At 31.3% G+C, this 14,117-nt stretch overlaps 1 protein-coding gene across 2 annotated transcripts; it reads left to right on the forward strand.

The window, feature by feature from the left end:
• The first annotated feature begins 2,953 nt into the window (after positions 1–2,953).
• LOC144560139 (BTB/POZ and MATH domain-containing protein 2-like) lies at positions 2,954–7,945 on the forward strand. 2 transcript variants are annotated; one of them, XM_078309295.1, is made up of 3 exons: positions 2,954–3,236; positions 4,126–4,216; positions 6,561–7,945. In XM_078309295.1, exons 2-3 carry the CDS (start codon positions 4,137–4,139, stop codon positions 7,609–7,611), a joined length of 1,131 nt encoding a protein of 376 aa, XP_078165421.1. In that variant the 5' UTR covers positions 2,954–3,236; positions 4,126–4,136; the 3' UTR covers positions 7,612–7,945. The 2 variants fall into 2 exon arrangements, with proteins under 2 accessions (XP_078165421.1, XP_078165422.1); XM_078309296.1 differs by lacking the exon at positions 4,126–4,216.
• Positions 7,946–14,117: the final 6,172 nt, after the last annotated feature.

Below are 14,117 nucleotides of genomic sequence, written 5' to 3' on the forward strand. Positions count from 1 at the left end.
AAAACTCCAACATACACACACGGTTTGAAAGTTTCGAACCGTGTCCATAAGTGACGCTTATTTGTACACGGTTAATTAATAATTAATGAATCCATGTATAGTTATTCCATCTTATTAAAATACCGTGTATTCTCACTACTAGAGAAAAACACTTTGTTATCAGTTGAAATTGCTTTCCGCCATTGAGTTTTGAATCGTTGCCTATCGTCTTGATAGGAAATGTGTACCCATATGCCATCGGTTTGATCCGATGCATTAAGCTCCAATGCGATCGATTGGAAATTAGGGACAGATGAGAATAATAGTTTTTCAATCGTTAAATAAGCCATTAATATAGAAACACTATCGTCTCTCGGTGTTGTTAGCCGTTAGCAAAAGTGTATTACACCATCTGTTGTGTTTGAGTTGGCGTTTGCATGTCCTAGTTTGCCATCTGTTATTACTTTGAACGGTTGGTGATTTTTTTTATATATTTAATTATATATACCTGTATTAGGGGCTAGCCTCCATACATATATATAACCCCTCTCTCTAGATCTATACATATATAGCACCAAATCGAATACAAATAACATGCAGCAAATTAATTAAACGAGATCATATAGAAGGCCAACAAACATATATATAGAATAATGCACTAATTTGATCAACATAATTAATCTCTAGCAATAAATTAACCCAAGTACCATTATTAATTAACATATATGTTTTGTTACAACAAATTAAAACAACCCCAAGATGTACACACCGGTCCCCTCCACCCGTATGACTAAACTAAAGCCAACAATGTATCCTTCAAAAATCACACCCCCACTGGTGGTACTTACACCAAAAAACTACCAGTATTGTACTTATATCAGTTAATTTCAAAACACAACCATTAATTATTCTAGTTCAGTACCCACAAAAATGTACATCACAATTACCCAAAGTTTTTAAATTCCCTCTCCAAAAGATGCTAATAATATTTATAACCCTAATTGTCTACTCTATAATCAATTCACAAGAGTATGAATTTCTCATCTAGTATAAATTTGGGTGTCAATCCACATGGATAGTGTATTAAGGTTAAGTTGTTCACTAACTTTAGGGTTGTTTGGTTGAGTTATATTGTGTTTAAGGTGATCAATCAAAGTAATAAAGTAAAGGGTTATAGGGATCAGGCTATCTGTCATTCAAATGAGTTTAATCTAATTATGGTTAAATGGGCAATCGCATGTGGCTCTGTCACCATCCACATGTTATTGCGTAAACCTGTCAGGTAAAGTTAGTCAATCGCATGCGGTTCTGTTACTATCCGCATGCTTCTGCGTAAACCATACAATATTGGTTTTCACTTCCAGTTGGAGTCGCACACGGTTGCAACAATTTTTGAATTACAACAAGTTACCACAACCATTTTCTTCATTTTCAAAGTCTAAATCGTCGATCCAAACCGTTAGATGTGATCTCTAAAATAAAATGTGCTTGGAGACCAAATTTTTTATTTTTTGGAATTTTTTTACTATTTATTAAGACGGGTACAAAATTCAATGTTCTGAATTTGATTAGTTTTTGTTCCCATCTTAATAAATAGTAAAAAAATTCCAAAAAAATGAAACATTTAGTCTCCAAGCACATTTTATTGTAGAGATCACATCTAACGGTTTGAATCGACGATTTGAACTTTGAAAATGAAACAATCAAGTAATTCACATATGAAGTATATATTTAAGTTATCAATTGTGTCACATCTCATCTTGATAGATGCATGAGAAGATGAACACCGACACACTTGAAAATCAAAATCTCCACACTATGTAGATAGGATCCTCAGAGAGAAAATGAAGAGATAAGAGAGGGGGCGGACCTAAATTGGATTTGAAGGTAGAAGGTGAAAAGGTGCGCACAGCGAGGGGAAGATTCGTAAGAAATTAATTTTGAGCAGGCTTCGTTGAAAAAGCAAGAACAAAGACTACATGGTTTAAAAGTACAAATCTGTGTTTGGAGATTGGTGATAACCATACACGGCCTTTAGCTAACGAATCGTGTATGTTATGAACTGTCATGCACGGTTCATTATTAATTATCAAACTGTGTACAAAAGTTGGTGACTTTTGTATACGGTTCGGTACTATTAGACTGTGTGGGTATCAATGAGGTTTTTTTTTTTGCACAAGCGCCTCCTCCCATTACACAATGTTAATGTTAAAAAATTTCACGTCTATGTATGATATGTCATGTATGGTCAACTTTAGTATGTACTAGTGTACATATTCAATTCAACCAAACATGTGGGAATAAACATAAAAACAATAAATTATTTAATTCATTTGCTGGTTTATAAGATAGTTAATAGTTCCACATTGAACTAAACTAATTTCTGATTGGTTTCTAAGATAGTTAATAGTTCCACATTGAACTAAATTAATTTCTGATACAATGAAAAATCAGAAATTATTCAAAGATACAGGTCACAAGGGAAGAATTACCAAATTAATTTACCTAGTTATATCAGTATATTAAGTTGTTTTTATTTTCTAATAAGAAAAATAATTTGATAAATAATAAGTTAATTTTGTTACAATATCCGAATGACATACTCGATTTATATCCGTATTCGTATCTATTTTATATCCGATCCGTATCCGTATCCGAAAAATAAAAAAAAGACAGAATATGATTTTACCACTATCCGGTCCGTATCCAATCCATTTACATCTCTAGCAAGAGTAAAAAAACTCATATGTGTAAATTAAAATTTAAAATTCAGAGTGAGACAGGGGGACAAAGTTCTGATTTTTACACTTGGGAAACAATTACATTTTTTTTGCAGGTTGCATTATTTAATTATGAGGGTAAAATGGAAATTCCACAAATTTTAAATAATTTTTAAAAGAAAAGACCACAAATTGAGTAAATTTGTGGATTTTCAAAATTTTGAGGGGATAAATATATATGATATTGTAAATTTAGAGGGAAAAATAAGTAATCTCGGTTTTTGAGGGGTATACATGAAATTCCCCCTTATTTTTTTTTTTCCTTATTCCTATAATGCAAAGTTCCTCTCTGCAAATTTCTCCATCCTGTTTCTTCACTCAAAGCCCTCTTCCCCCCTCAATGTCCTTCTCCTCTCTCACTCAATTTTTTTTTAAATAATTTTATTTTATTTTGTTGAAGTGTTCATTGATTTGGTCAGTTCCTTTTGGTGCTCTTGCTAGAGAAGGTAGAAGAGGTGAACGCTCAGAACTAGTGTGGTGAGAATTTTTTTATCATTTCTTTTATTAAGCCTTTAACTTATTTTGTTTAACTAGCTAGATAGGCGTCAATTTGGCAACTAAAATCATGGTAGTTGTTTTGGTTTAATTCCTTATTTTCACAAAAAAAAACTGTGTCATGGATATTTCGGTCCCCGCTCTGCAGCCACCGAATTCTTGCCCTTTGTTGCCATCTGAGTTCTGTGTTTCTCGCAAGTTCATATGATCTTTCTCTTATTCTTTGCCGCAGCGAGAACTCTCTACTATGAAGTTGTCTTCTTTCTTCACTTTTATCTAAAAACATGATAGCTTAATTAATTTGTTGCAAAATTCCAATTGTGTATCCATTCCTGCGAACCGGTTCCTTTGCCACTCATCCATCTGACATTGGAAGGATTCCTTTGCCACATCTATCCATCCTTGTTCCCTAATTAAATCATTAAACAAATTCATCAAAGACAGCCCTCGCATATATATCACTTGATCGGTCAATCATCCATCTAACAACATTGAAATTCCCAGCCAAAATCCAAGGGTAATTAATTAAAGACGATAAACGGTGCAGCTCAAATAAGAAATCATTTTTTTGTTGATCATCAGAACTAGGCCCATATAAATTTGTTATTGCAAAAATTACTCCAGAATTATACTGCTGTAACACTACTGTGATTGTGTGCGCAGTTGACTAACTTGACAAAAGTTTGTAATTTCTTTTCCAAGTTATTACACAGCCCCCTGATGAGTTATTTGCACAAATATAAGCCCCCTGATGATCAAAATAAGACGGGAAAACAGCCAAAAAATAATGCAAATTATATGAGTTCCATTTAGTTTGTTGAAGGCAAACTACATCACATCTTCTGTTTTTAATCACATTTCTAACAACTAGGCATTTTTCTCATGGTTCTGAAACTCGGAATCGGAATCGGAATCGGAATCGGATTTTTGACCGTGGAATCGGAATCGGATGAATCGGATCGGTAACTCGGGTTTTTTTGGCAGAAGCTTGTTTTGTAGCCAAAAAGTAGGAAAAAATTGATAAAAATAATTTGTAAAAAAACTATGTTAATTAAGACAAAATATTACACTAAAATAAAATAGTAAAATTGAGTAAAACATTTAGCAAACATGAGAAGGGATGGATTGTAAAATTCGAATGGGACTTCTGCACCGATTAAAACAAATATTAAATCTATAATTAAATGATGAATTATTATGATGTGATTATAATTAGAATTTTACGAGTTATAAATAGATCTATAATTTAGAAATATTTACGCAGGTCATTCGCAAAAATTCGTATTATAAAAGAATTAATTTCAAATTTAGTCGGTTAGGTTGATTAATAAATAATTAATTGGATATATATAATTTAATATTGAATTAACGGATTATAAATTAGAACAATAAAGTTCGAATAGTTCATCAAATCAATTTCAATTGAAATCCAATTAACTCACCCAATTCATATCAATTAGAACCTCTATAATATTCTGGAATTGTTTCATCCATTGGATATGCATCTAGCACGAAAATTGGAACCATTTGATCCATTCGATTGAGCAAGGATGGAAGGGAATTAACTCTATTTATATTTAAACAAAAATTCAGGTCCGCCCCCTTTCACCTTCCTCTCCAGTCCACCCCCCAGACCCCCCCTCCGTCCCTCTGTGACTTCCATTTGCCGATTAAAATTCCTTCTCCTTCTCCTGCGCCTGCGCCTTCTTCAATCACTTCTCCTGCGACAGCACAGCTTCAATCACTTCTCAACCTACAACAGCACAGCCGCCGGCTGAGACTCTGTCCAGGTTAGTGAGAATCGGCTCAACTTGGAGTAAACTCGGTGTAACTCGGCTTGACTAGGCCGGAAAATCCGAAAACTCGGCCGAGTCAAGCACTGTTCATCCGAGTTTTGCTGAAAAACTCGCATAGGCGAGATTCGGGTAAAACTCGGCCCGGTCCCGTGCAATTCCGAGTTGACTCGGAATCGGCCGAGTTTCAGAACCATGATTTTTCTAGGCTGCCAAGTCCACAACAATTCCAAGACAAAACACTAAATTTTTTTGGATTCATTTAAATAAATAAAAAACTACAACAACTTCAAATTGTGGCATCATCTTCTGTTACTCAGAAATCACTCGATCATCTGCCTGTCCGGATCAAAACAAGATGGGTCCAATTCGTAGTCAGTAGCCATGTCAAGGTCCAATTCGTAGTCAGCATCGTAATAATATTGTTGAGGAAGCAATGTGACGTTCCAAATTCTGAGTAAAAGAATTGCTCTTTGCTCCTCTTGTTCTCTCATTGGCTCACTTGATTACAACTTTTCATAGTGTACCGTAATACAATGAAATGCGTATCCTCTGCATTAACTCAAAAGGGAATCTCGTCTGATTTCAAACGGAGCTAATCCGGTTCCAACCTATAATCCGGTTCCAACCTATAGCAGAGGATACAAATTCAATACAATGAACCAAAGTTACTAAACTGATATTAATGAGACAGCAGCTCTTATTGCTTGCTTGTCATAAATAATAAGCAAACATTAACCATATATATATTGCTATTCATGCATCAATGGATAATGTTTCATCTTGACCGTTCACATCGAAATGCTTAGGGAGCACGAGTAATAAAAGTAAAAAAAAAAAAAAACAGTACACAGTAATAAATTAATAATTTTAACCATAAAAAAAATAAAATAATAATTCTTTTATGTAGAAGCGTGTAACGGTAACAATTCCAAGAGTCAATACGCCCTTTGCTCTTCTCCATTCGGTTAGATGCATCCTCTTTAATTCTCATTTGCCTTTTCTATGCAACCTTTCACAATCTAAATTCAATGCATTAAACAAAAGTTGCTATATAATGAGCACAGCATCCTCATTCTCATCGCAAGAAATCTCCTTCATTCTCTCTCCACACACTTCGAAACACTTTGTTCAGTTGGGAATAGGTTATTTTTCCTTTTATACATTAGTTCTGTGTATATTATTTTTTTTTCGTTTCAAATTTGGAAAACGAATGAGACCTTTAAGATTTTAATTGAACTCACTCAAAACTTCTTATCAGTCCCCAATTTCAATATTTAAACTTTTATTTGTTTTTTTTTTCCTTCAATCATGATATGGCAAATTAACAGATAATCAATTCTCAAACTAATTATTGTTTTTCATTAGGATGAAGATTCTGAATTTTATTTTAAGATGGTCATTTCCCCTAATATCCTTGTATTTACTATGATTATTTGTATTCTATATGAGAATTTTTAATTTTTTAAAGACACTTGGGTTTCTCTATTAACCTCTTAAATTTTATGCACAGAGCCATGGCAAATGATGACCAATCAGAAGCTGGTCTGGTCTGCCGTATGGAGACATTTACAAAATCATTCCCACTCAAAATTATTGGCTACTCACTAATTAAACGGATTCAACCAGAAAATGACATGGTGGTTGGCACTTTCGAACTTGGAGGTCACAAATGGGCCATTACATTCTTGCCAGGTGGCAATTGGATGACAGTGTATGTCTCACTACTGACTGAGACGAAAACAACAATGGGTTTAGAAGTTGAATATAGCCTATTTAACCATAAAAGTGGGGAATTTTCAGATACTGATATGAATCCTGCAAAGTCTGAAGGAAAGGTTTCAAAACAGGGAAGCTGTATAAAGACATGTGATTTCATGCAAAGTCGTAATTTCGAGCGATCAGATTATCTGAAAGATGACTGCTTAATGCTTAAGTGTTCAGTGAAATTGATTAAACCATTGTGGGTCGATGCAAAAAAGAAGCAAGTTATTGTGCCATCTTCTGATTTTCTTCAGAATTTCTACCAGTTATGGGACAGTAGAGAAGGTGCTGATGTGGTGTTCCAAGTCGGTGAAGAAACAATTTCTGCACATCGGACTGTGTTAGCGGCACGCTCGCTGGTTTTCAAGGCTGAATTTTTTGGCCCAATGCTGGAGAGCAAAACTGAATGTGTAAAGATTAAAGATATTAAGCCAGAAGTTTTTAAACTCATGCTACAATTTGTGTACACTGACTCCATCCCTCTAAATGAGGAGGTATCATATGAAGTAGCCCAGCATTTACTGGTAGCCGCTGATCGGTATGGATTGGAGAGGCTGAAGCTGATTTGTGAAGAGAAATTGAGTGATAGCATTGATGTGGAAAAGGCTACAGATATCTTGGTTTTTTCTGATAATCATAATTGTGACAAGCTGAAGGATATATGTCTTGATTTTGTTGCTTCTGGGGAGAATCTAAAGGCTGTCATGGCAACTGATGGATTTAAGCATTTTTTGGAAACCAGTCCTTTTATACTAAGAGAGTTATTAGAGAGGGTAGATTGCAGGAGGAAAAGTAATTAATAAACATCCACTCTTTTGGGAATTAGAACTTGGTGATGTTAGCAGCATTTTGGATGTTATCAAGAGTGATAATGTATTGCCTTATTTTCCATAAAACTTTACTGTTATTATGAATAAAAGATTAACGTGGATGTCCATAACTTCCAACATTTATTCTCCACTATCTCCACTACTATTGGAATTCATATCCCACTTCTATTGAAATTAATTTTCCTATTTATTCTTGTAATTAATTTAGATAGTTTTTCATTCACAATTTGTGGCCTTTAAATAGAGTCTTTGTAATCTTGTATTGTACACATATGAGAAATGTATGAATAAAGAGATTGCCATCTTTTTATCTCTATTTTGTTTATTCTTCTTTATGCTTGTTCATATTTATTTTATAACACGTTATCAGCACGAGAGCTCTACTAGTTGAAGATTCGAGGTAATTTTAATAACTTTTATTTCAATTTCATTTATATAAATAATACTTCCTAGTAATTGTTAAATGAAATAAGTTATTAATTTATTTATATTTATTTTGAGATGTTTAGTATGATTCACATAATTTTACATGAAGTGCATTTTTTTAATTTAATCTTCTCGAAGAAGATTTAAAAGAAAAATCTTCTTAAAGAAGATTTATATGATGTACAAATATTGTATAGTGGTTCATTTTTTTTTTGCTTCAATAATTGAATCTTCTTGAAGAAGATTTCAAAAGATATTAAGAAGATCTTCCTGAAGAAGATATAAAGAAAAATTACATGATGCGCAAATTTAACATGATGTTCATATTTTTTTTTTCAATAATTTAATCTTCTTGAAGAAGTTAAAAAATATTCTAAGTTGATTTATTATCTCTTTATGGTTGAAGAGATTATAACGAGTTGTTGGACAAAATAATTCAATTGGTTCTGCTCCATTTCCTGAAGTAAATGTAGCAATATATAATAATAAATTTGAAAAAAAAAACTTGTGGACATGGACGTGGACAAGAATGAGTTTATTATCATGGTGATTATTACAAAAACACATATTTCCACCCGAAGTGGAAAGATAATGAAGAAAATTTAAATAATGTGCAAAAATTAATGTGATGTTCATATTTTTTTTTAATAATTTAATCTTCGTGAAGAATATTTCTAGAAATGTTTTGAGTATATTTCGTGTCTTCTTATGGTTGAACAAAATAATAATTCCACTAGAAGTGGAAAATAATATGATGGACACACTCTTAGATATGAACATGGTAATGAAAAAAAGATGCATCATTCCACTGGAAGTGGAAAAATAATAAACAAAAAGAATTACCACTAGAAGTGAAAAAAAAAATGAATAAAAATAATGGGAAAAGTGACAGAATAGAGTGTAAAATAATTCATGCTGTTATTATGGTGATAAATGTTATAGGCCACGTACCTGTCGTACGCGCAAATATTTTGTTAACCTATATCAAGCATCAATAATAATAAAGAAAAAAAATCAAGACAAATTTTATTTGTGAAGGTGACCTCAATTTTATTCAAATTGATGTTACTCATTTGGATGTTGTTGATTACTTTAACAAAGAAAATAAAAACTAATCACTTGATTAGTAATGATAGTATTCAAAAATAAATAAATTAATAAAAAAATATTTTTGTAATGTATTTCTTTCTTATTTGCAATTATTAATATTAACAAGAGCAAATTAGTTGATAATGCATATTTAGAAGTTAATTTATTCGGCAAGATTAGTTTTGTTAAGAGACAAGTTTGTAATTATAAAAATGTTGTAACCAATAAGATAAATATCCAATATATCTTTTTTAATTCTGTAAATAATTATTTAACTTTATAATTTTGGCAATATTTGCAACTAATTTTAATTTTGAAATTCCATGTACTCACACATATTTCAATGAAAAATAACGAAATTTGGAGCTGGCTATGGCATTCATGGAACAAATTCAAATTTTGAATAGTTTTGAATTTATTTTATAGATGCGCGACTTAAATGGAACAATGTGTGTATTTCATATTGTCTTGATTTGATTTGAAAATTATTATCAAACTATTATAATAATAACAAATCAAAATAGTTTAAGTATGACAAAATATTTGTGAGATTTGCAAAAATACAATATACGAGAGAATAGAAAACATATTTATTTATTTATTATATTCTTTGCTATTATTATTACTTTTTGTTTCAACAAAGAAACATAATTATATATTTTGCTCAATTAAGTAATGTTTACAATATTTCTTTTTTATTTGCAATTATTATTATTATTTTTGTTATTTGCAATTGTTATAAATGAGAGAATTGATTGAAGGCTCCGGAAGAGCTACATTGTTGTGATATGGAGGAACACAAATTTATGATGTATTATATTCTTGTAAGTCTCAAAAGAATTTATTAAGCTTTAAGAATATCCGCCGAAATGGATATCATGTTGAGACAACTATTGAAAAAAAAATATTGAATATATGGAAAACAATGCATATGTTTTTCCTCCGACTTGTACTACACATATATTAATACAATTAAAACACATGTTATTGTAAACCAGAAGTTTACATACAATAATATGTTTATAATTTGGCATGACCGGTTGGGCCATTCCGGATCAATAATGATGCGAAAAATAATAGAGAATTAATGTGAACATTAATCAAAGAACCAGAAGATTCTTTTATCGGATTAATTTTTTTATGTGTTGATTTTATTTCTAGAACGTATACAATATGATATTTGTGAAACATCATATCCACCATGTGAATCATTTGAATATTTTATGATTTTAATTGATGCATCAACAAGATGGTCACATGTATATTTATTATCAAATCGCAACCTGGCGTTTGCGATATTACTTGCTCAATAGATTTGATTAAAGAGCATAATTTTATGATTATCTAATTATAAAAATACGTCTAGACAATATCGAAATTAATGTTGAACATCATGTAGATATTCGTATATAAAAAGAAGATATGATATTTTACATAGAACAAAACTAATTCGCATCATGCCAACTAGCTATTATAAAGCTTCCCCTTATAATTGGTTTTTGGTCACATACCTAATATTTTTCATATAAGAATTTTTGAATGTGCGGTATATGTTATAATTGCTCCACCACAACGCACTAAAATGGGATATCAAAGAAAGTTGGAAATTTATATTAAATTTGAATCTCCATATATAATAGTGTATCTAGAACCATTGATGGGAGATTTATTCATGGCTAATTTTGCCGATTGTGATTTTGATGAATAAAAATTTTCAACCTTAGGGAGAGAAAACTATCAGCTGAAAAAAAATACATTAGTATGAATTATCATTGTCTTATTTTGATCCTCGTACTAAAGAATGTGAACTAAATGTTCAAAAGATAATTCATTTACAAAGGTTAGTAAATCAATTGCCAGACACATTCACAGGCTCAAAGAAAGTGACCAAATCACATGTACCAGCTGCTAATGCTCCAATTAAAGTCAGTGTCCCTGTTGGACAGACTAATTATAACACGCATGAAGCGTGGAAAAGCAATTGGTTCCAAAGATTAAAAATATAAAAATCCTCGAAAAAGAAAAGGAGCAAAGAATTAAAATGGTCAACTCGAGGATATGATAATTTCAGATAAAACTCTAGAAGAGAATAAAATTATAAGTAATATTAGAGTTCCAGCAAAAACTCAGGTATCTGAAATTCAGGAAAATAAAGAGATCTCGATAAGTTATATCATGAATGAAATAAGATGGAACCGAGATGAAATTGATATCAATAATATTTTTGTATATAATATAGCGCTAAACATAATAAATATTGAGGATCATGACTTGAAGTCTATTAAAGAATGTCGACAAATAAATGATTGACCAAAATAGAAAGGTGCAATTGAGATAGAGTTAAACTCTCTTGAAAAATGAAAAGTTTTTAGACTTGTAGTCCTTGCACCTCAAGGTATAAAACCAGTAAGATATAAATGAATATTTATGAGAAAATAAAATGAGAAAGGTGAAATTTTGAGATATACTCACCTGTGGTGGATGCAACAACTTTTTGATATATAATTAGTCTGGCAGTCCATAAATGACTTAATTTGCACCTAATGGATATTGTTACAGCCTATTTAAATGACTTGCTTGATAATGATATTTATATGAAAATCTCTGAAAGATTTAAGATGCCTGAAGCATGTAATTGAGGTTCTCGAGAACATTATTCAGTTAAATTGAATAAATCTTTATATCAATTAAAGCAATATGGACGCATATGCTATAATCGTTTAAGTGAATATTTATTGAAACATGGGTATAAGAATGATACGACCTGTCCATACATTTTCATGAAAAGATATAGAAATGATTTTGTTATAATTACAGTTTATGTTGACGATCTAAGTATCATTGAAACTCCTGAAGAGCTTCCAAAAGAATAAATTATTTAAAGGAAGAATTTGAGATGAAAAATCTTGGAAGAACAAAATTTTGCATTGGATTGAAAATTGAACATTTAAAAATGATATTTTTATGCATCAAGAAAATTATATTGCAAGAGTGCTGAAATAATTTTATATGGATAAATAATATCCATTAAGCACTTCGATGGTTGTAAGATCATTATATGTGAATAAAAATCATTTTAGACCTCGAGAAAATGATGAAAAACTATTTGGTCCTGAAGTACCATGCCTTAGTGCAATATGAGCACTTATGTACATACAATACATGATATATCATTTGCTGTAAAATTATTAGCAAGATATAGTTCTTCTCCCACGCGAAGATATTGGTATATAATTAAACATATACTTCGCCACATATGAGAAAATTTAGCAATACACAAAAGCAAGCCTAGTATGTGTTTGGTTAAGATCTGTGATTCAACATATTTGTCAGGCATGTAGCTTGTCTTTTAGAGAAATGATCCCGACGATCATATATGAATATAATATTGTATGTATTGCTTAATTAAATGAATGATACATTAAAGGAGATAGAACAAAATATATTTCACCAAAATTCTTTTTCACACATGATATTCAAAAGAATAATGTTATTAATGTTCAGCAAATTTGTTCAAGTGAAAAATCCAGTAGATTTATTCACTAAGGCACTCCCTACTGCAATATTCGAAAAGCTAATTCGTAATATTGGAATTCGCCGAATTAAAGATCTTGGCTGATGCTGTCATGAGGGGGAGTTAATATGCACTATATTTTCCTTAACCATGGTTTTCCCACTGGGTTTTCCTGGTAAGGCTGTAGTTGCATATTTAGAAGAATATTGTACTCTTTTTCCTTCACTAGGTTTTTATCTCATAGGGTTTTTCATAGTAAGGTTTTAATGAGACATATTCTTATGTAATGGACATCCAAGTGGGAGTACTATTGGAATTCATATCCCACTACTATTGAAATTAATTTTCCCATTTATTATTGTAATTAATTTAGATAGTTTTTCATTCACAATTTGTGGCCTTTAAATAGAGCCTTTGTAATCTTGTATTGTACACATATGAGAAATGTATGAATAAAGATATTGTCATCTTTTCATCTCTATTTTGCTTATTCTTCTTTATGCTTGTTCATATTTATTTTATAACAACTGTTTGATTATTCAAGACAATTCAATTTTAATTGTCATTGTTTATTGTCTTTTAGTGTCTTTACTTGTTTGGATTACAGTTCGTCAATATAATTTTTGATGTTGTGTACTAATTACAATGGTGTCTTTCATAATTAATTACGTACTACTGTACTAACTATATTGATATATCATGCATAATGATGGACAGAAGGCCTATAACAGAGGTAATGTAGATTTTAAGGTTTACTTGAAGAATAATAAATTTACTTCACTGGTGCTACTGCTTTAATTCATTTATATGACTATATATATATATATATATATATATATATATAGAGTTAGGCTGGGGTGCTATGGATAGCATAGTGGCCTCTATGCTACGGCTCAACATTCGAGTTTTCAAAATCCAAACGGTCGATCCGAACCGTTCATCTTATTCTCCATATTAATATCTGCTTGGAGACCAAATTTTACATTTTTCTGAATTTTTTTACTATTTATTAAGCCACTTTGAAAATCGCTAATCCAACGGTTTTACTGTTTTGTGCAGCCACCGTTGGATCAACAATTTTGTAAAATACTTAATAAATAGTAAAAAAATTCAGAAAAATGTAAAATTTGGTCTCCAAGCAGATATTAATATGGAGAATAAGATGAACGGTTCGGATCGACCGTTTGGATTTTGAAAACTCGAATATTGAGCCGTAGCATAGAGGCCACTAAGCTATTCATAGCACCCCAGCCTAACTCTATATATATATAGAGAGAGAGAGAGATGGGCTATGGTGCATTGCAATGCATAGGCACCCTTGTGCATTGGATCATAAATCATCGATTCAAAGTTCAAATGACTGATCCAAACCGTTCATCTTGTTCTCCATATTAATATGTGCTTGGAGACCAAATTTTACATATTTTGAAATATTTTTACTATTTAT

Source organism: Carex rostrata, chromosome 10 (genome assembly GCF_964058835.1).
Source record: "Carex rostrata chromosome 10, lpCarRost1.2, whole genome shotgun sequence".
Classification (NCBI taxonomy): Eukaryota; Viridiplantae; Streptophyta; class Magnoliopsida; order Poales; family Cyperaceae; genus Carex; species Carex rostrata.

Bases quoted from the DNA above. Each gene is read 5' to 3' on its own strand.
- LOC144560139 (XM_078309295.1), top strand. From the start codon at position 4,137: ATGGTTCTGAAACTCGGAATCGGAATCGGAATCGGAATCGGATTTTTG. The intron at 4,217-6,560 runs GTAACTCGGGTT...TTTTATGCACAG, and splicing joins GAATCGGATGAATCGGATCG to AGCCATGGCAAATGATGACC.